At 36.5% G+C, this 18621-nt stretch overlaps 1 protein-coding gene across 30 annotated transcripts in view; it reads right to left on the bottom strand.

The window, feature by feature from the left end:
* The window catches only part of DYNC2LI1 (dynein cytoplasmic 2 light intermediate chain 1), a 54916-nt gene that overhangs the window by 16403 nt on the left and 19892 nt on the right, over positions 1 to 18621 (bottom strand). For 11 of the 30 annotated variants that reach the window (XM_063789907.1, XM_063789904.1, XM_009442403.5 and 8 more), the window contains 8 exons: positions 17927 to 18113; positions 16613 to 16681; positions 15769 to 15846; positions 11638 to 11714; positions 10843 to 10913; positions 7806 to 7903; positions 7300 to 7392; positions 2529 to 2827 (listed from right to left, as the gene is read on the bottom strand). In XM_063789907.1, coding sequence (XP_063645977.1) covers positions 2765 to 2827; positions 7300 to 7392; positions 7806 to 7903; positions 10843 to 10913; positions 11638 to 11714; positions 15769 to 15846; positions 16613 to 16681; positions 17927 to 18113 — 736 coding nt within the window. In that variant the 3' untranslated portion in view covers positions 2529 to 2764. Of the gene's footprint in view, positions 1 to 2007; positions 2157 to 2528; positions 2828 to 4966; positions 5065 to 7299; positions 7393 to 7805; positions 7904 to 10842; positions 10914 to 11637; positions 11715 to 15768; positions 15847 to 16612; positions 16682 to 17926; positions 18114 to 18621 lie in introns of those variants that run through there. The other 19 variants (XM_016948447.4, XM_016948445.4, XM_016948444.4 and 16 more) reach the window with 6 other exon arrangements.

Here is an 18621-nt window from a genome sequence, read left to right on the forward strand (position 1 = left end):
GCACCCAGTGATTTTACTGAGGATTAAAATAAAAAACTGTAGGAATGGGCTCAACAGTGAACAAAGCACACCAGACAAACCTCTGGTTATGTTTTTAAAGATTCGTTTGCTATTTTTCACTTTCAGCTGAGTTTACTTATAGGCACATTGTGCACATGTACCCTAAAACTTAAAGTATAAAAAAAAAAAAAACCTACCAAAAAAAAAAAAAAAGAATTACAAGTAAACTTTACTAAAGTATATGCACTGAGAAATAACACCATTAAGGCTGGAGATCAGCTGTTATTTAAAGTCCATATAGAAAAAATGCTGACATAGCTAGACATGGTGTCTCACATCTGTAATCCCAGCTGCTCAGGAGGCTGACGTGGAAGGATCGCTTAAACCTAGGAGGTAGGGGCTGCAGTGAGCTATGATGGAACCACTGCACTCCAGCCTGGGCAACAGAGACAGAGCAAGACCCTGTCTCTAAAAAAGAAAGAAAAAAAGTGCTGACATATTGTTTACAAAGAACAGGGTACATACTAGAAATTCACATTCTTGAACTGTAAAGGGTGCTGATATGTATAAATACAGACACCTGTATTACATATTTTCAAGGACAAAATAATGTAAATAGGTTATTAAAAATGGGTTCTGGCCAGGCGCGGTGGCTCATGCCTGTAATCCCAGCACTTTGGGAGGCCGAGGCGGGTGGATCACGAGGTCAAGAGATTGAGACCATCCTGGCCAACATGGTGAAACCCTGTCTCTACTAAAAAATACAAAAATTAGCTGGGCATGGTGGCAGGCGCCTGTAGTCCCAGCTACTTGGGAGGCTGAGGCAGGAGAATCGCTTGAACCTGGGAGGTGGAGGTTGCAGTGAGCCGAGAATGCACCACTGCACTCCAGCCTGGCGACAGAGCAAGACTCTGTCTCAAAAAAAAAAAAAGGTTCTGTATTAAAATTACTGATTCTCTTTCTGATTGATCTTCAAGTAATTCCATGTACGAACCCGAAATGAAACTGTCTCAGTGTTACTATGGTAACTTTGGCTGAGAATATGGTAGAGAGCGCATGAACTTGTTCACTGACTGTGACCTAACTTGTGAAGAAAGATAAATTATAGCATTTGAAATGTCTCACACTGAAATAGGAAAGATCATTTCATTAAGGAAACCACAGTAAAATTCTATTTCTTAGAACAGTATTTAAGGATGTGGAGGCATTGGTAAATTATCAGACTAGTATTGTCAATTTTTATAAAAGGTCTTTGACATGGATGATTATGGTGTAATAGTTACACAATGTCTTACAGATTATATATGTCACATCAGTTATAGACAATTCTGGAGATGATAATCTATTAAAGTAGTTCAAAGAGAGTCCCACAGGAACCTCTTTTGAAATCACTGATTTCAACTTACTAAAGATATGGGTGTACAACATAAGTGGAAACATTTTCTACTATTCATATGCAGATGAATTTCATTCTAGCTCAGAAACATTTGGAAAACTGACATCACACGTGACTTCAAGCTATTAAATGTTAGTGATAGCACCTTAGAAAAACACAATGGCTTTCAACATGTGACAGTTTGTGTGTCAAGTCAAAAATGGACAGTGATGTGTAAGAAAATCAAATTACATAATAACAATTCCTATTACTCTTGTGGAATAGGCTGTTTCTTCCCACCAAGTCAGTGATGTTTCTGAGATCATAATGTTCACTGTAAATTTAAAGGGATCTCTTTTTCCATAGCACTCAGCAAGAAACCTGTGCTAAAGACTAAGGTTCCTTGGAAACATGCTGAAAATTCTGTTCCCAAGGGTGTCAGAACCATACATACTGCAAATAATTTATGAAGTCCTAGTTCATTGCAATAAGCAGATGGCTTGCTATCTGCTCAGACACTACTCCCTTGGGGTAGTAAATGTGCTTATCTGAAGCTGGGAGTCAATATATTTTGTATGTGGACATGGAAGAACATAGAATAAATCATTTTTAATCATAGCAATTATACTTACTCAAAATGAACTTGGCTAGCAGGTACACAAATCTACAGATTGGAATGGCTTCTTAAAGGCTATCCCACCTTGGAAATAATCCTGGTTATCCGCAACACATGATGTTTTGTCCTGCTTCTTGATAGGATATCTCCTTAGATGTGCCTGTTCTTCAAAAAGTGGTATTTAAAATAAATGTGTCAGTCTCACAGCAGGGTGAAATTGGTGCTGATTAAAAATGCCCCATTCCAGACCACTGATGGCGACACTCTAGGTGTGGGGACCTGGGAATGTGCATCTCCTGTTTCAGGTGCTTCTTGCGCCTCACTGTTAAGAGTAAAATTTTGACATCTGTGAACCCAATTCCGGTTTCCTCCCAGCTACAGCTGAGAATGCCTTTTAGAAAGAATGTGTCTAAAGTGGGCACTTAACCTTGCATTTAAAACTGTAACCAAATACTCTTACTTTTATATTCCTAAAAACATATAAGCAGAAACTTATACATGCTGAATTGAGTATATACCACTTAAACACGTTAGAGGTAGGTAGTAGAAGATTCTTTTATTTTAAAAAAATTACACGTGGTTCTACAATATTTTTTTCCTTTTAAAAAGCTTCAAGATATACAGGGAGATGCACTAATCCAAGAAATCCAGCTTGTCCTTTAACAAATTATACAGTTTAACTTTCTTCACATATTGCCACAATAGTTAATTCACAGTATAATCTTATTTGTATTTGGAAAAGAAGAAATAAATATACAATAATTGAAATAGGTTCAAGAATCAAGCTCGATTTGTTTCCAAGACTTGGAAGAACTTCTTTTGTACTGTTCCAGTTCCTAAAACAAAAATATGTATCACTTTAAGAAAAATCAACTTTACTAATTCAAGGAGGCACCTTAAAACTGCCTTCTCATTTTTTAGATATAACAATGTATCCTTAGTAGCATTATCATTCTAAATATTTCTTGCCAATTATTTTGTAAATGATTATGCTTAGGACTTATTTTCTAGAAATACTGTCTTCAGAGTTTCTGTGTGGCTAAGCAGCACTCAGAGATGAATTTATTAAACTTTCAGACAAAATTATGTACATAAACTACATAATACATATGAATTGTCTTTCAACTAATGAACTAGACATCTGTCATCCTTCAAGTATTCAAAAGTGATCTTATTTTAATTGTTTGCTGTTCAGCTCTTATCAAAAACTTGGTTGAAGTTAGCAAAATATTTAAAAAATATATACCCAGGCTGGGTGCGGTGGCTCATTCCTATAGTCCCAGCACTTTGGGAGGCTGGGGCAGGAGAATTGCTTGAGCCCAGGAATTTGAGACCAGCCTGGGCAACATAGGGAGACCGTGTCTCTACAAAAACTGAGAAAAATAATTATCCAGGCATGGTGGTGTGTGCTGTGGTCCCAGCTACTTGGGAGTCTGAGGTGGGAGGATTGCTTGAACCTGGGAGGCCAAGGCTGCAGTAAACTGTGATTGCGCCACTGCACTCCAGCCTGGGTGACAGAGTGAGATCCTGTCACAAAAAAGTGTGTGTGTGTGTGTGTGTGTGTGTGTGTGTGTGTGTGTGTGTGTGTATCCTTTGTCCCAGTGATTTTACTTTTAGAAATTTATCATCCATAACAATAGAGCAATGCACAAGGATGTAAAAGAAGGAAACCCATTGCTCTGTCTCAGCACAACTGGAAACAACTTTGATGTCCCCCAGTAAGGACTGACTAAATAATTAGCATTCATTCACAGGTGGCTTCCAAGGCAGCCAGCAAAAATAACAGTGGCCACATGAAAACATAATGTGTGCCACATGAAAAAAGCACACAGATAGGGAGAGGGCAGGATACTTCCATTTTCTATTTTATATACATCTACCTATAGGTCTTGAATTTTTTCACAAGGAGTATATGTTACCTTTACAATTCATAAATAAATTTTAGTGGAGGTGGCTATCCTGCACAAGGCAACTGACATGTAAAAGGGACCATCTAAGGGGATGCCTCTTGGCCTCCTACATGTTGTTCAATGTCTAAATAACTGTACAAAGGTTGTCACCACTTCAAATAAACAAAACGTGGTTACTCTGCAAGATAAGGCAATCACTGCCCTTTGGCTAACATAATTGAAGTTCACAGTTGCTATGAAAAGAAAATCCATTCGAATTTTCAGAAAAATTGCAGAGCGTACCTTTCATACCTATACCCTAAGTTACTAAAATTTAAATGTTAAATGTTTCAAAATGGTATATAGACTTAGGAAGAATTTTTCCTTGTTTTTTTTTGTTTTTGTTTTTTCCTTTAACTTCCTCACTGGATTCTAGGAAGAATTTTCATGGTAATAATCATATGTAGTCTTTACAGCTTGTTTTATTTTTTTCTAATAAAGCTAATTCAGTTCACCAGTTATCTACCACTTGTGGTTTTAAAGATTAACTCATAAAGAATAAACAAATTGTTTACTGCAAACTTTGTCTTTAACTGGAAGTTAAATTATTTTTACCAATGACAAAGGTGAAAACGTTGTTTTGAGATTCTTTGCTGGTAGTATCTCCCTTTTGCAGACAGCAGACTGTGAGAAAACTAGGGCTATCACACAGGCCATGCCAGAGGGAGAAAAAGGAATAACCAATATGGGACAAAAACCACCAAGTCCACTAGATCTTCAACATGACAATGATATGGCCTCAAAATAATACATTGATGTTTTAAAGGGATAGCAAGTAAGAAAGTTTTCAGAAGATATCTGTGGTTGGCCAAGAAGACCTTAAAAATAAATGTTAATTGTAACCTTTTTTTTTTTTTTTTTTTTTTGCTTTAACAAAAATAATAGAAAAGAAGCTGGGCACAGTGGCTTATGCCTGTAATCCCAGCACTTTGGGAGGCCAACTCAGGAGGATTGCTTTAGGCGAGGAGTTCAAGACCAGCCTGGGCAACAAAAAACAAAAAATTACCCGGGCATGGTGATGTGTACCTGTAGTCCCAGCTACTTGAGAGGCTGAGATGGGAGGATCCCTTGAGCCCTGGAGTTCAAGGTTGCAGTGAGCCATGATCTCCCCATTGCACTCCAGCCTGGATGCCAGAGCAAGACGCAGTATCAAAGAAAAAGAAAAAAACACAAAAGAGGTAGAAGGGCTCAGCAAGTGCTTTCCACATTCGCATTCCCTTAAAATCGGGAATGCTCTAAAGCTAGAGGACTTTTAAAAAATAGAAAATACTACTTAAGTATTTTCTGGTGCCCATGTGAAGTCTGGCAAAAGACAGAACTTTAAATAATTAAAGAGGGCTAATCACGAAAGACCCTAAGTCTGCAGGAAAGATGAAAGGGGTCTTCCTACCAATCCTCAGATCCTTGAGGACTGACTTCACAGCACACAACTGGAAACAACTTAAGGTCTCACAACTACTCATGAAATAGTATGAAATAATATTCAAATTAAAAATTTTGTATAGTAGAATGTCAAAATTTAGATTCAGATTATCAATGAAATAACAGCAACAACACTGATAATCATTAGGGTATCTTTACAGCTAAAGCATAAAATTATGTTAAGGTCCTATGTGTGCAATCTGGAATCAATTCATCTAAAACCACACAAATAAAAGGGGTTTAGAGGCAAACTTAGGATAGCATAACTTTTCAGGTAGGTTAAAAAAAAAATCTCGAACCAAGAGATGATAGGAATTGGTGATCTGCTGGCAGTGAGATACAAGAGATGAATGAAGGGTGATATGGGTACTGCGGGGCTGCCTTCTTTTTCCACACAAAATTCTTATGGTTTTAAGTCATTTAGAGAAGATAGATTTGAATGTGAAAACTCATGATGCTCACAAATACCCTAATCCTTTAATAATACTGATGTATATGAACTTAATAAAAGTGATCATTATGCAATATAAACAGATATTCTTATCAACAACAACAGTTAATCATTGACTCCTAGACAAATATTAATCAGGGATGACTTCCAACTAATCCTTACAGCCAGGCTGCAAACATAATAAGGGTTACATAAGGTCATTTTCCTGTTTCTACAACATGCCTCTCACTTTGCTACAGCTATAAAACCTCTAAATATTCATGGCATATTTTTCAAAAGTCTTCTGGACCGTTTACATAAAATGTTTTGCTTACTTCTCCAACAGCCCCCGAAGGTGAATACTGAGAAAAAAACCCTGGCTCCTACTCCCAGCTGACAGCTATTTTCAGGTTACCCTCGCAACAATGTGACTGCCACCTGAGAAGTTGCCGGGGCTTTCAATCTAGTGCTTACCATATATAAGTTTACTCATATAAGGACAGGTTCTGTACAATGTCTCATTTTATCAAATCAAACTAAAATCTAAGTTTGCTTGTTTGTTTTTAGAAAAATCTAGGCCAGGCGCAGTGGCTCATGCCTGTAATCTCAGCACTTTGGGAGGCCAAGGCGGATGGATCATGAGGTCAGGAGTTCAAGACCAGCTTGGCCAAGATGGTGAAACCCCGTTTCTACTAAAAAAGCAAAAAAAAAATTAGCCAGGTGTGGTGGCAGGCACCTGTAATCCCAGCCACTCAGGAGGCTGAAGCAGAGAATTGCTTGAACCCGGGAGGCGGAGGTTGCAGTGAGCCGAGGTCATGCCACTGCACTCCAGCCTGGGCGACAGTGTGAGACTCGTCTTAAAAAAAAAAGAAAAAGAAAAGAAAAATCTAAGTATTTGAGTGATGGTGAATTTGCCAACTCTTAACATTCTTACATCAGACTTGTGTGTTCAAATGGGGCTATCTAGTGATACATGGGATGGTGGTGTCCACTTTTAAGCATTTTCCTGAGAGAACCTGGGTTATGTCGGGTATGTCTGTGTGCTTTCAGATCGTGCTTTCAGTCCTTAACTAGGCAAGATATGTTTTCTGGTACAAGGAAGGTATAGGTATGTCTGAATGTCCTAATCAAAAACAAAGCTCTTTATGTAATTCCACAAACCAAAGAATATTAAGAAAATGTCTCTCTAGCAGCAAGGTAAGAATCACCACTCATCTTTAATATAATGTAAACTGGAAAATCAAAAAGGTTTATGTGAACACTAAGTCATGTCTGGGTGGTGGGATGACAGGTGATTTAAAAATTTTTCTTTATTCATATCAAATTTTTATTTTTTCTACAGTATACTATTAGTGTGTTATTTAAATAGATGTACTACTTAAATAATTTTAATAGTAAAGAAGATACACTGAGTAAATACATTGAGAAAAATGTAAGGAATTCCCAAGGCACCCCAGGTTTTGTGATAAAACTTCAGATGAAATTAAGTAAATGTTTAGGATAATACCTGATCCTTCTGAATTCTCATCTCATCGACTTCACTTTCAGCATACTGAGGATCTCTCGCAGGGTCCTTGATATCTTTCAGCATGTTAATACTCTGAAATTACAAATCTCAAAATCACTTCACACCCATAACCCAAAATTCAATGGCTACCATCTGCCTAATAAACCAAGCTCCCATTCCTCAGCTTGCCACAAAGGCTCTCTACGATCTTTCTAGCTTTTCTCATCACCACTGAGGCCCGCTTCCAATTCCGCCAGGTCCCCTTTCAGTTGTCTCTCCCTTCTCTAACAGCCAGATAACTCTCTTTGAAAGTGGAGCAGGAACCATGTCTTACCCTTTTTTTTTTTAACCCCCACAGTGCCTATTTACATTTTCAGCAAATGTTTAATTGATTTTTGAGCATAAAAGATAAAAACAAAGTTATCATAATAAGCCCTTTGACACATTTCCTATAACTGTTAGATAGTGCTAAAAATCTTGCTTTTAAAAAAATTAGAAATATGTACCTTTGGTGGAAAGAGCTTTTCATACACTTTTTTCCACAACTCCATTGGTGAGTGGGCATGAAGCTTTCCAATGTCATTTTCAGGAACAGGAGGAGATCCTAAAATAGCAAGTTTTACCACAAATGACTGCATTGATTAAAATATTACAAACTCCACCAATAAAAGAAATAACACTAACAAAGGTATACATCTCAGATCACTCATTTTCCCTCTCCTTAATATAGTCACCATAAAAATTTACCCTACCCAGCACAGCAAGGTCACTGGGACAGATTCTAGTACCGAAAGAAGAGGAGGCAAAGAGTAATGGGTAAACTGTAACTCTCATTCTCCACACCCTGTACCTATAGCTGTATCTATATCCTGTTAACCAGTAATTCCAGTTTTTGGTAGTGTTTGCCCTAGAAACACCTGCAAACTGGTACTGTATTAAGGATTTCACACTGCAGTATAATTTGTTATCAGTGAAAAATTGACCTACAACCAAAATATTCATCAGTGGTGAACAGTGCATTAATTACTACGCATAGCCATGCTCTGTAACACTATCCAACAGTTAAAATAAGAAATAGACCCATATATAGCATTAATATGGAAAAACTAAGGTATATTGGTATATTGAATAAAAAGATATTGAATAATAGGGTATATTGAATAAAAGGGGAAATTCCAAAATGATATAGACTGAACATATAATTATATTAAAGCAAATCGTTTTTTTACACTATATACACGTGTGTAAAGGCATAGGAAATTGGAAAGAACACAAATTTGCTCCTTGTATGTACTCTTTTACCTTTTTACAAGGAGATATCTTTATGTATTACTTGTATAATTTAATTTGAAAAATTTAAAACTTTGCTGCCATTTGCAATTTGTAACTGGATATTTCCCATCTTTCTATTTCCAACAACTGTATTGTTCCCCAAAACTGTTTTACTGGTGATCTTCCAGGACATCCTTACCACTTTGGTGCGAAAGCCATTGATACGCTCCACTGACGTTATTCAGCTTTGCCAAGTTTTACTTGTATTCCTTTGTGTGTCTGTGTGTATATTAAGTTCTATACAATTTTATCACCTGCATAGGTTCATGTATTTGCTACCACAGTCGAGACACCAACTTAATTCCACTAGCACAAAGATCCTGTGTTGCCCTTTTATAGACATAACCTCTTCCTTCCCGACCCCTCCCCTGGTCTCCCCATCCATAGTTCTATCCCTACCCTCTGACCACCACTAATCTGCCTCCATTTCTAAAATGTTTTTCATTTCAAAATTTTTTATAAATAGAATCACACTGTATGTAATCTTTTCTAATTGGCTGCTTTTTACTCAGCATGATTCCCTGGAGATTCATCCAGGCTGTGTGTATCAATCATTTGTTCCTTTGTATGGCTGAGTAGTGTTTCCTGGTACAGATGTACCACAGTTGTTTAGTCATTCACCTGCTGAACAACTTCTGGGCTGTTACTAGGTTTTGACTACTAAACATAAAGCTGCCATGAATATATGCCTAGAGATTTTTTGTGTGAGAGTTAAGTTTTCATTTATCTTGGATAAATGCCCAACAGCACAATTTCTAGGTCATATGGTAGTTGCATGTTTAGTTTCATAAGAAACTGTTAAACTGTTTTCTAGAGTGGCTGTACCATTTTACACTCCCACCACCAATGTATGAGAGATCTGGTTTCTCTGCATCCTTGCCAGTATTTGGTGGTGTCACTATTTTTTATTTTAGCTATCCTGTTAAATGTATAGTGATATTTCATTGTGGTTTCAATTTGCATTTCCCTAACAACTAATGATATTAAACACCTTTTCATGTGCTGCTTTGCTATTTTTATGTCCTCTCTGAAATGAAATGTCTGCTTATGTCTTTTGCCCACTTTCTAATTGGATTGTTTATTTATTTTTCTGTTGAGTTTATATATTCTAAACACTAGTCCTTTGTCATATATGTGGTTTGAAATTCTTTTCTTCCACACTATGGCATGTCTATTCATCTTCACATGGGCTTTCATAGAGCAAAAGTTTTTAATTCTGATGAGATCTAAGCGCGATGATTTTTAAATTCAGCAATTATGAACTCTCTTCTGGCCTCCAACTATTCATAGAAGCAGAAGAATTCCATCAGCATTATCTATCAGTACAACAGTGATTCTCACTGCTACTGGAATTAAGTTGGTGCTAATGATAATCATAAACATCAGTCTCCATGAACATTCACTAAGCAAAATCACCTCCATTCCTTTCATTCCAATTAATCTATAATCTCATTACAAAGATTTCTATATTTGAAGTCAAGTCACCTTTAGCTTGTAAGACTAACAGAGGATGGGAAATACAAAAAAAAAACAAAAAACAAAAAAACCCTACTGCCCATTAGAATGTTAAAAGCAAACTACGCCACCTGCAGAGGATAAAGAAGTGTGAGGCTCACAGATCTTCACAATGAAAACAGTTTCTGTGGGAAGGTAAGGGCCTTGAGATATAAACTCTTAAACTTCCTTTTGATTCAGAAGCCTATAGAGTCTATGAGTTTAGGAAATACATTCCATTAGATGAGGCATGCTATTTCATAACAAAAAATCAAATCATACCTAATTGTTACAACTGTGTTCTTTTCGGTTTACTCTACCACTTCAATCTCTCATATACTTGCTAATTGCCTGTAATATGTAGCTTTGAATTTCCTCACTACTCTATGCTCCTAGCTTCTTTAAAGCCAAGGAGCTAAAATTTAAAAGTACCTGGAAATCAGTGGGGGAAAGAAAATACATGCAATTTGTTTTTCAGTGGAATAGAGATCAGAAATGAAAAATCAGTCTCTTATGTGGTGACATCACTTCCATCACAAACATGTCAATGTGATGCATGTTACATGAATACTGGGCATATAAACAAACACACAGGAAATAACAGCAATGATAATGAAACCAGAAATAGGAGTATGTTGGAGACAAAGTGAACATGGAGTAGGACAAAATCAATAAGCAATTAAAAAAAGATTGAACGATCTTAATAAGTTCACTAACCTATTTGACCGAAAGAATCCAATCCTGCTGTGATAAACAGCGGTTTATTCTGATCCACACATATTGATTTGCTACGTGGAGAAGAGAAAGATTCTAAATTAGTTTAGCAATTAGATTTGCTGCCACGCTCGCCTGTAAATATGACAGCAATATTATCGGCTAGTTTTACATTTAGCCACTAATGAGAGCATTGCCCCGAATGAATGAGTGACTATCAATTTAAGTGATTTCAAAAATTAACATATAGCATAAATAAACGTTTTATAGGAAAAAAAGTGACAGACCCTATTACCTTAAATCAAAACCAAGAGAAGCAGCAAGGCTAAGAAGATACATACCAAAATTTTCAAGTCCATTTCAAATCAATAAAAGAAAGTGATAATAGAGGGAAGCTACTAAAGTGTGGGAAAGGAAGTAAAAGAAATCAGGGAGCTAGTATAATATTATCATTATTTTATTCCAGCCTCAAACTAAATGTTATGTAACATTTTGCTTGTAAAATTTAAGAAATATTTAAAGAATATAAGAAGCAGGAAATAATATTAAATTATCCCCTTTATGCTGTTTTGACAAAATAAATAATAATTAAAAATAATAATAAAATAATTAATAAAATAATAAAATACATAAAATACATAAAATAATAATTTAAAAAGAAATTATCCCTTTAAGAATAGCCATCTGGGTCACTTTCCTGGTCAAGACACAAGAGACTGAGTAGAACAATAATCAGATGAGACAACACTGGCTAAATCAATCACTCAATAAATGATATAAAAAATATCTTAGCAGTACCTTTTGTCAATGCCAAATGCCAACTGGTTGATAACTCCACGTATTTTTAGTAATAGAGCTTCTGATTTACTGGTAAACTTTAAACAAATCAGGAGAACAAATTATATGCTCTATTTTCCAATCACAGAAACAGGTAAAATAAATATGGCTTTGAACAAATACAGATTACAAACAGAATCACTATTTAGTTGCCCAACAAATACTTCTGTTTGAGTAGACAAAACAAAACCTGAATAAAGAAATCTTGGTAACTTTAACTCGTCCTTCAAATTTAATGAGTACATGATGTGGAAAGGACTTGTGTTTATGTACTCATCATTTCAGCTACTCACACAAATGGACCATAATCACTGTCAAATAATTTCTTTAAAATATATATATATGAATGTATGTTTATGGGCTGTATGTGTGTAAACATACTCATTATGGTCTAAAAGAAAATTTTCCAAAATGCAGTTGGGTTGGTTAGAAAATAAGAGGTATACCTCAAAAGTAGCTTTCACATCCAAGGGCGTATTGCTGCCTTCCAAATAGTCACTGTGGGACTGCAGACTGGTCTAATGATGCTGATACTCACTAAGGTAATTTTTTAACTTCTTTTTAAATTGCTTTTGGTGCCTAAGCTACTGAATATTTTCAGTGCTGGTATATAACTAGGGAAACCATAACCAGAACATTTCAGAGAATGAAAGGGGTTGGGTACTATTAATAATTAAGCTGTGACATCAGATGAATACCAGGACATATGGTTACCCTACAAATCTTTAAAAGCTAGATTGGATTTCTGTAGATACCAAAAGTCATTCACAGCCAAGTCAAAATGACTAAGAGGTATGGAAGTGGGAAAAACAACTTTGAACTGAAATGAAATCTAATTATGAAGCAAGGATATCAGCGTTATGGTTCCAATGGCAATTCCACAAGATAAGCCTCATTCTGGATTAAGAACAGAAAGTTCTTAATGCTCTCAGAGAAAGTATTCAAACGAGAATACTCGTATATATATAAGATCTGACACATTTATTAAAGAAAGCATTGAAATAATTGTAATGCTTCTACTGAGACCATGTTTTAAAATACATACAGAAAACTTTAACTGAATTTTAGAAATATAACTGCTCTGTTTAATTTTATTTTCTTTATGAGAAAGGAAAAACCTAATCACAAACATATTTCATAGAAGATAGGGCTGGGAGAACATTAGATGTTTTCTAACCCAACTCCTCCATCTGCTGCATCAATCACTTCTAAAACAACCTTCACAAAGAACTGTAGGCCTTCTGCTTAAACAAACTCAGTGCCTGGGAACTCATCTCCCCAAATAATTCATTGTTTTCAGATAACGGTAGTATTAGAAAGTGCTTTCATATTTTGAGTAAACTCTATTGATTCCTTTTTCTGGACCTTAGAATAGCAAAGAATGAATTTAGTCATTTTTCCATGGAACATTCCTTCAACTATATAAGAGAGTATCACATTTTAGGTGATATTCTCCTGGTCCTCATATATAATAATTTAAAGTCCTTGCCATCCTCATGGCTCTTCTCTGATTCTGGTTCTACTTATCAGTCTTCTCCTGTTCTTTTGGGGGGCGAGGAGCATATTGGTTTTTTAAGAGAGGGGGTCTCGCTCTGTTTCCCAGGCTGGAGTGCAGCAGTGTGATCATAACTCACTGCAGCCTCAAACTGCCAGGCTCAGGCAATCGTCCCTGCCTCAGCCTCCTAAGTAGCTAGGACCACAGGCATGCACTATGATGACTGGCTAATTAAAAAAATTTTTTGTCAAGACAAGGTCTCATTTTGTTGCCCAGGCTGGTCTTGAACTTCTGGCCTCAAGTGATCTTCCTACCTCACCCTTCAAGTGTTGACATTAGAGGCAAGAGCTACCACACCTGGCCTGTGTTTTGTTTTTATTAACTTAATTAGATTGTTCATAATATTGAATCAATATTCTCAACTGCACTATATAGGATCAACTATAGTGTTGGAAAAAAAAAAAAAACCTGCTAAATTTCATGGAATTTTGCAAAGCAGTACCCAACTTTCTTCCTTAAATGGGGCAGAGGGTAAGAAGAGATGTGAAACTGAAAGATGGGGCTTTGATCACTTTGGCTACATTCTTCCTGAAAGGCCTTATGGTTCCTTTGGTGGTCCAGAAGTACTCCACTAACCCAAACCCTGTTCCTTTAGGCTTATTAAAAGCTGAGATGAAGCCATTCTCAAAGCCATTCCCTGGTCCCTGATCTTGTTTGATCTCCTGGGCCATGGTTAATCCCAGGCTTGCTGTGGACTGCGTTGACCTGACTTCATCTAAATTTGTACCCATGAGACCAGACTGGACCCTCCATCAAATGTAATCTGTTCCTAAAGAAATACAGGGATTTCCCTCAGCTAACTTTATAACCAGAATAAAATGTGTGACCCTCTCTAGTGGCAAAAATAAGTAACTGCAAGATCTTTACCTCTGTACCCTCGATGAGCCATTCACTTTAAATTCCCCATATCCTCTCAAAATAGTAAAGAACACTTCCCAAAGTACTGTGTCAACCTAATACGTAAGCAAATACGATTCAAACATAAAAGGTGATCATTTTTAAGAAAATACATAATGAAATGTGTAATGTTTTGGAAGGTATAAAAACTGACAACACATATTTTGTACATATTACTTTCAGTGAAAATATTCTAGCCATGAAAGCAAGGGGCTAGACCATGTTGTCTCTAGGTTCCTCTGAGTGCTTTAATTTGGAGGAAAAAAGAGACCATTAACTAATTATTCAAATGTAAAGGAAATTTTTTTTTTTTTTGAGACAAGCTCAGTCTGGAGTGCAGTGGTGTGATTTTGGTTCACTGCAGCCTTGACCTCCTGCACGCACGTGATCCTCCCACCTCAGCCTCCCAAGTAGCTGAGACAACTGGTGTGTGCCACCATGGCCAGCTAATTTTTAAAATTTTTTGTAGAGACAGGTTCTCACCATGTTGCCCAGGCTGGTCTGAAACTCTTGAGCTCAAATGATCCTCTCGCCTTAGCCTCCCAAAGTGTTAGGATTACAGGTGTGAGCCACTGCACCCAGCTGGAAATTTTTTTAAATAAAAATGTTTTGGCCAGGCATGGTGGCTCACGCTTGTAATCCCAGCAGTTTGGGAGGCTGAGGAGGGTGGATCATGAGGTCAGGAGTTCAAGACCAGCCCGGCCAACATAGTGAAACCCCATCTCTACTAAAAACACAAAAATTAGCCAGGTGTGGTGGCACGTGCCTGTAGTCCCAGCTACTCAGGAGGCTGAGGCAGGAGAATCACTTCAACCCAGGAGACAGAGGTTGCAGTGAGCCGAGACCATGCTATTATACTCCAGCCTGGGTGACAGAGTGAGACTGTATCACAAAAAAAAAAAAAAAAAAAAAAAAAAAAAGTTGTTATATTTTATTGCATTAAAGGACATTTAGTAAAGTTTAGTCCTGCTATGGGAGATAATGATAACAGTGATATAATAACCAACATTTATTGAGTAATATTCTGTTCTAGGCCCTGTGCTAAGCATTTCACATGTACTCCCTCTTTGAATCCTCACAACAATCCTATGAAGAAGGTACTGTTTTTCTCCATTTTACCCTGGAGGACAATGAGGCTTAAGTGAAATTAAGTGACTTGCCGAAGATCACACGTCTAATAAATGGTCACTCTGAGTTGCGAACCCAGGGAGCATGACTTCAGATTTCATGTTTTTAACTTTTACAACAAACAGCACTTTTTTAAAGAGCCCCCATCCCCAATACACACACTGTTAGAGTTGATTTTTGTTTTTCTTTTAGGGGAATATAGATTCTAATTCTTAAGGGGATACGAAAAATGAATAAATAGATCATCAACTTATCTCTTTAAACTTGGTTGGGATTTATGGATATAAGCAATTTAGAACTTTTGTTCCAAAGAAGGGGGAGACCATCTAGAAGTGCATGTTCAACAGATGCATTATCAAACACTCTGTAAGGAGAGGTCTTCAGCAATGGGAAAGCAACAGGACCATGTGCATTAGCAAAAGCATTTATCCCTCGTAGCTGTGCATCAAGTTGCTGATTTCCCCAAATTTGGTACTGTCCATTCAAGCCCAAAGGACAAGAAATGTACAAACCATTAATGATGCTCCATAATAATGTGCAACAAATCGAAGTGTCTTGCATATTACCTTTCTCTTCTCAGACTCAAAATCCTGTAGAAACATGTTATTTTAAAAAGTCAAGATAACCAAATATCTATAGCAGGAAGATTCAAATTATTAAATGTAGAATAGATTATTTCTTATTTTTTTAAACTCACTTTCAGGAATAGGATTCCATTACCTTGATATTTGTTTCATAGAGAGTTGAACAATAGCTGCAGCCTTCTTAGAACTACAGCTAACAGATCTTTCTTTGTTTAAATACTTAGCTCAATAGAATTTAGATATAAGCACACATTTCATAGTGTGGAATTCTAACGATTCTCTGACAAGCAAAGATAAGAAGGAACTAATTTTCTACTTTCTTCAATTTAAAAGCTGGGAAGTAAGTCCTATTCCCCAGTGACTGGGTTGAAGACTTTTTTTTTTTTTTTTTTTTTTTGAGACAAGTGTCTCACTGTGTAACCCAGGCTGGAGTATAGTGGTGTGATTACAGCTCACTGTAACCTCAAATTCCTGGGCTCAATTGATCCTCCCCCTTCAGCCTCCCAAAGTGCTGGGACTACTGGCATAAGCCACTGTGCCCGGCAAGATTCATTTTCTAAATCTGCCTTATCCCCATTCTAATCACTGCATTTATTTTCTTTACCTATTTTTTTCTGTCCCAACTATGTCTTTTCCAAAATCTTTAAGATGCATGACTTAACCTATTCCTTCAATAATTATTTTTCTTATTTTGATATTATTTTTGTACCTCCCTCATAAAAAGCACAGCCATATATGTACAACAAACTCAGCTAGAAGCGGAAGAGCTTACCTGAAAAACATCATATTTACTTCCAATTATGACCAGAGGTACCGGAAATGGGTCAATTAATTCACGATCCTGTTAATAAACATATTTCATTGAGTTGTTGTAATTCTTTATTGCTAGGTGCTTAGCAATTTCTATTTACTTCCAAAAACATTCCATTTTTAGTCTCTTCATAGATGTTTACTTAATTTGCTTGACATAGAATTTGTTCTAATATTTAACTTTCACTTCCTAAGCTATATTTCATAAGTGTAAAACTAGAAATGGCAATTCCCTAAATTACTATGATATTTATTATTTTCCTTTTTCTACCCTTTTATTTCCTTATATAACATATTACCTTCCTGGTTTTTTTAAATTCTATTTTATGTTGACTGTTGGAACAGCATTTATCCGGCATAGATTTGTTTTGTTCCATTATTTCCTATGAAAAACACTTTCTTTCTTTTTTTTTTTTTGAGGCAGAGTCTCCCTCTGGAGTCAGGCTGGAGTGTAGTGGCGCGATCTCGGCTCACTGCAACCTCCGCTTCCCAGGTTCAAGCGATTCTCCTGCCTCAGCCTCCCAAGTAGCTGGGACTACAGGCATGCACCACCACACCCAGCTAATTTTAGTATTTTAAGTAGAGACGGGGTTTCACCATGTTGGCCAGGATGGTCTTGATCTCTTGACGTCGTGATCCGCCCGCCTCGGCCACCCAAAGTGCTGGGATTACAAGCATGAGCCACCGCACCCTGCTACACTTTCTTATAAACTCTGGATAATATAAAATGCTGCTCTCAGTTTTCTAGATGATGATATTTATTATTGTATTTGAAGAACTTGTGTTACTATCATATCAACTTTATAATTTAATTAGCTGTCAGATGATAAAAAGATACTGAGTAAGTGACAGAAACGAAATGAATGTAAAATACAGAGTGATGGTGAAGGCTATTACAACTCTACCCCTTGCTTAAAGTTGTAGCTTCATCTAGTCTTTGTCAGGTGACTTTTGTACAATCTGGCTTTTTATCTTCATTTTTACAGAGATTATAAAATCAGTATCAAACCACTACTTTAAAACTCTATTTCTCTGATTGGTGTAATATGCCATAACAATCACAGAAGATGTCTAACAAGAAGATATAAGGAACCTTCTTCCTTGTTTTGCTCTTACTGAGGTTTTAATAAATTGCTGTAATTTTCCAGTGAACAGGTTCATCTACATCAAATGAATTTCAAGTCATGCATAAAAATCTAAAGAAGTTGTTTCTGATGTTATCATTAACTATATATGGGACTAAGGATTCCAGTAATAATCCCAAACAGCAACTCACAGGATGATCCTTCTGCATATTATTCCAGATCTTCTGTCTCATTTCAGAAACTGCTTTAGCATTTGTCTTTCCCAGTTTCATTATCACTTTGTCTACATGGCTTTTTGTGGCTTGCAAGAGATTTTCCATGGTGGGCCAGAGATCATTAGGTTTTGAAAGATCCAGAACGAGAACAAGAGAAAACGTCCTAAAGAAATAAAACACTTTTCAAAAAAGACTCAAAATAATTACCATTTTGAAATCCTAATGTACTGAAATTTATCTAAGAATAACTAAAATATACCTTAAGGGGGAAAAAAAACCGTAGCATTATTCTAAGACTCCCAAAAACAAAAAACCAAAGTCATAGCCTTATTTATTCCAATACTTTCCTCTAGTAATATTTAAGTGTTACAATAGTGGAACTAAGTTTCTGTTTGAACTAAAAGTAGTTTAGTTCAAATAGAGAAGCTCCAAGAATTTGGATCGACAATGCCACATTTACATCCAGTTTTACTGTGTGCTCCAAAAAAGGGAAGCAAAAATAATAAAAGAAGCAAAAACAGTAACAAAATAATCAGGTAAAGGAGAAGAAAATAGATATATGGGTGGACCTTGCTAGGGAACTACCTAGTTAATCTCCACAATAACCCTCTCCAGAAGATGTTATAACGTCCATTTTATAGATTAGAAGTCTGAGGCACAGATTTATATAA

This window comes from Pan troglodytes, chromosome 12, assembly GCF_028858775.2.
Source record: "Pan troglodytes isolate AG18354 chromosome 12, NHGRI_mPanTro3-v2.0_pri, whole genome shotgun sequence".
NCBI lineage: Eukaryota > Metazoa > Chordata > Mammalia > Primates > Hominidae > Pan > Pan troglodytes.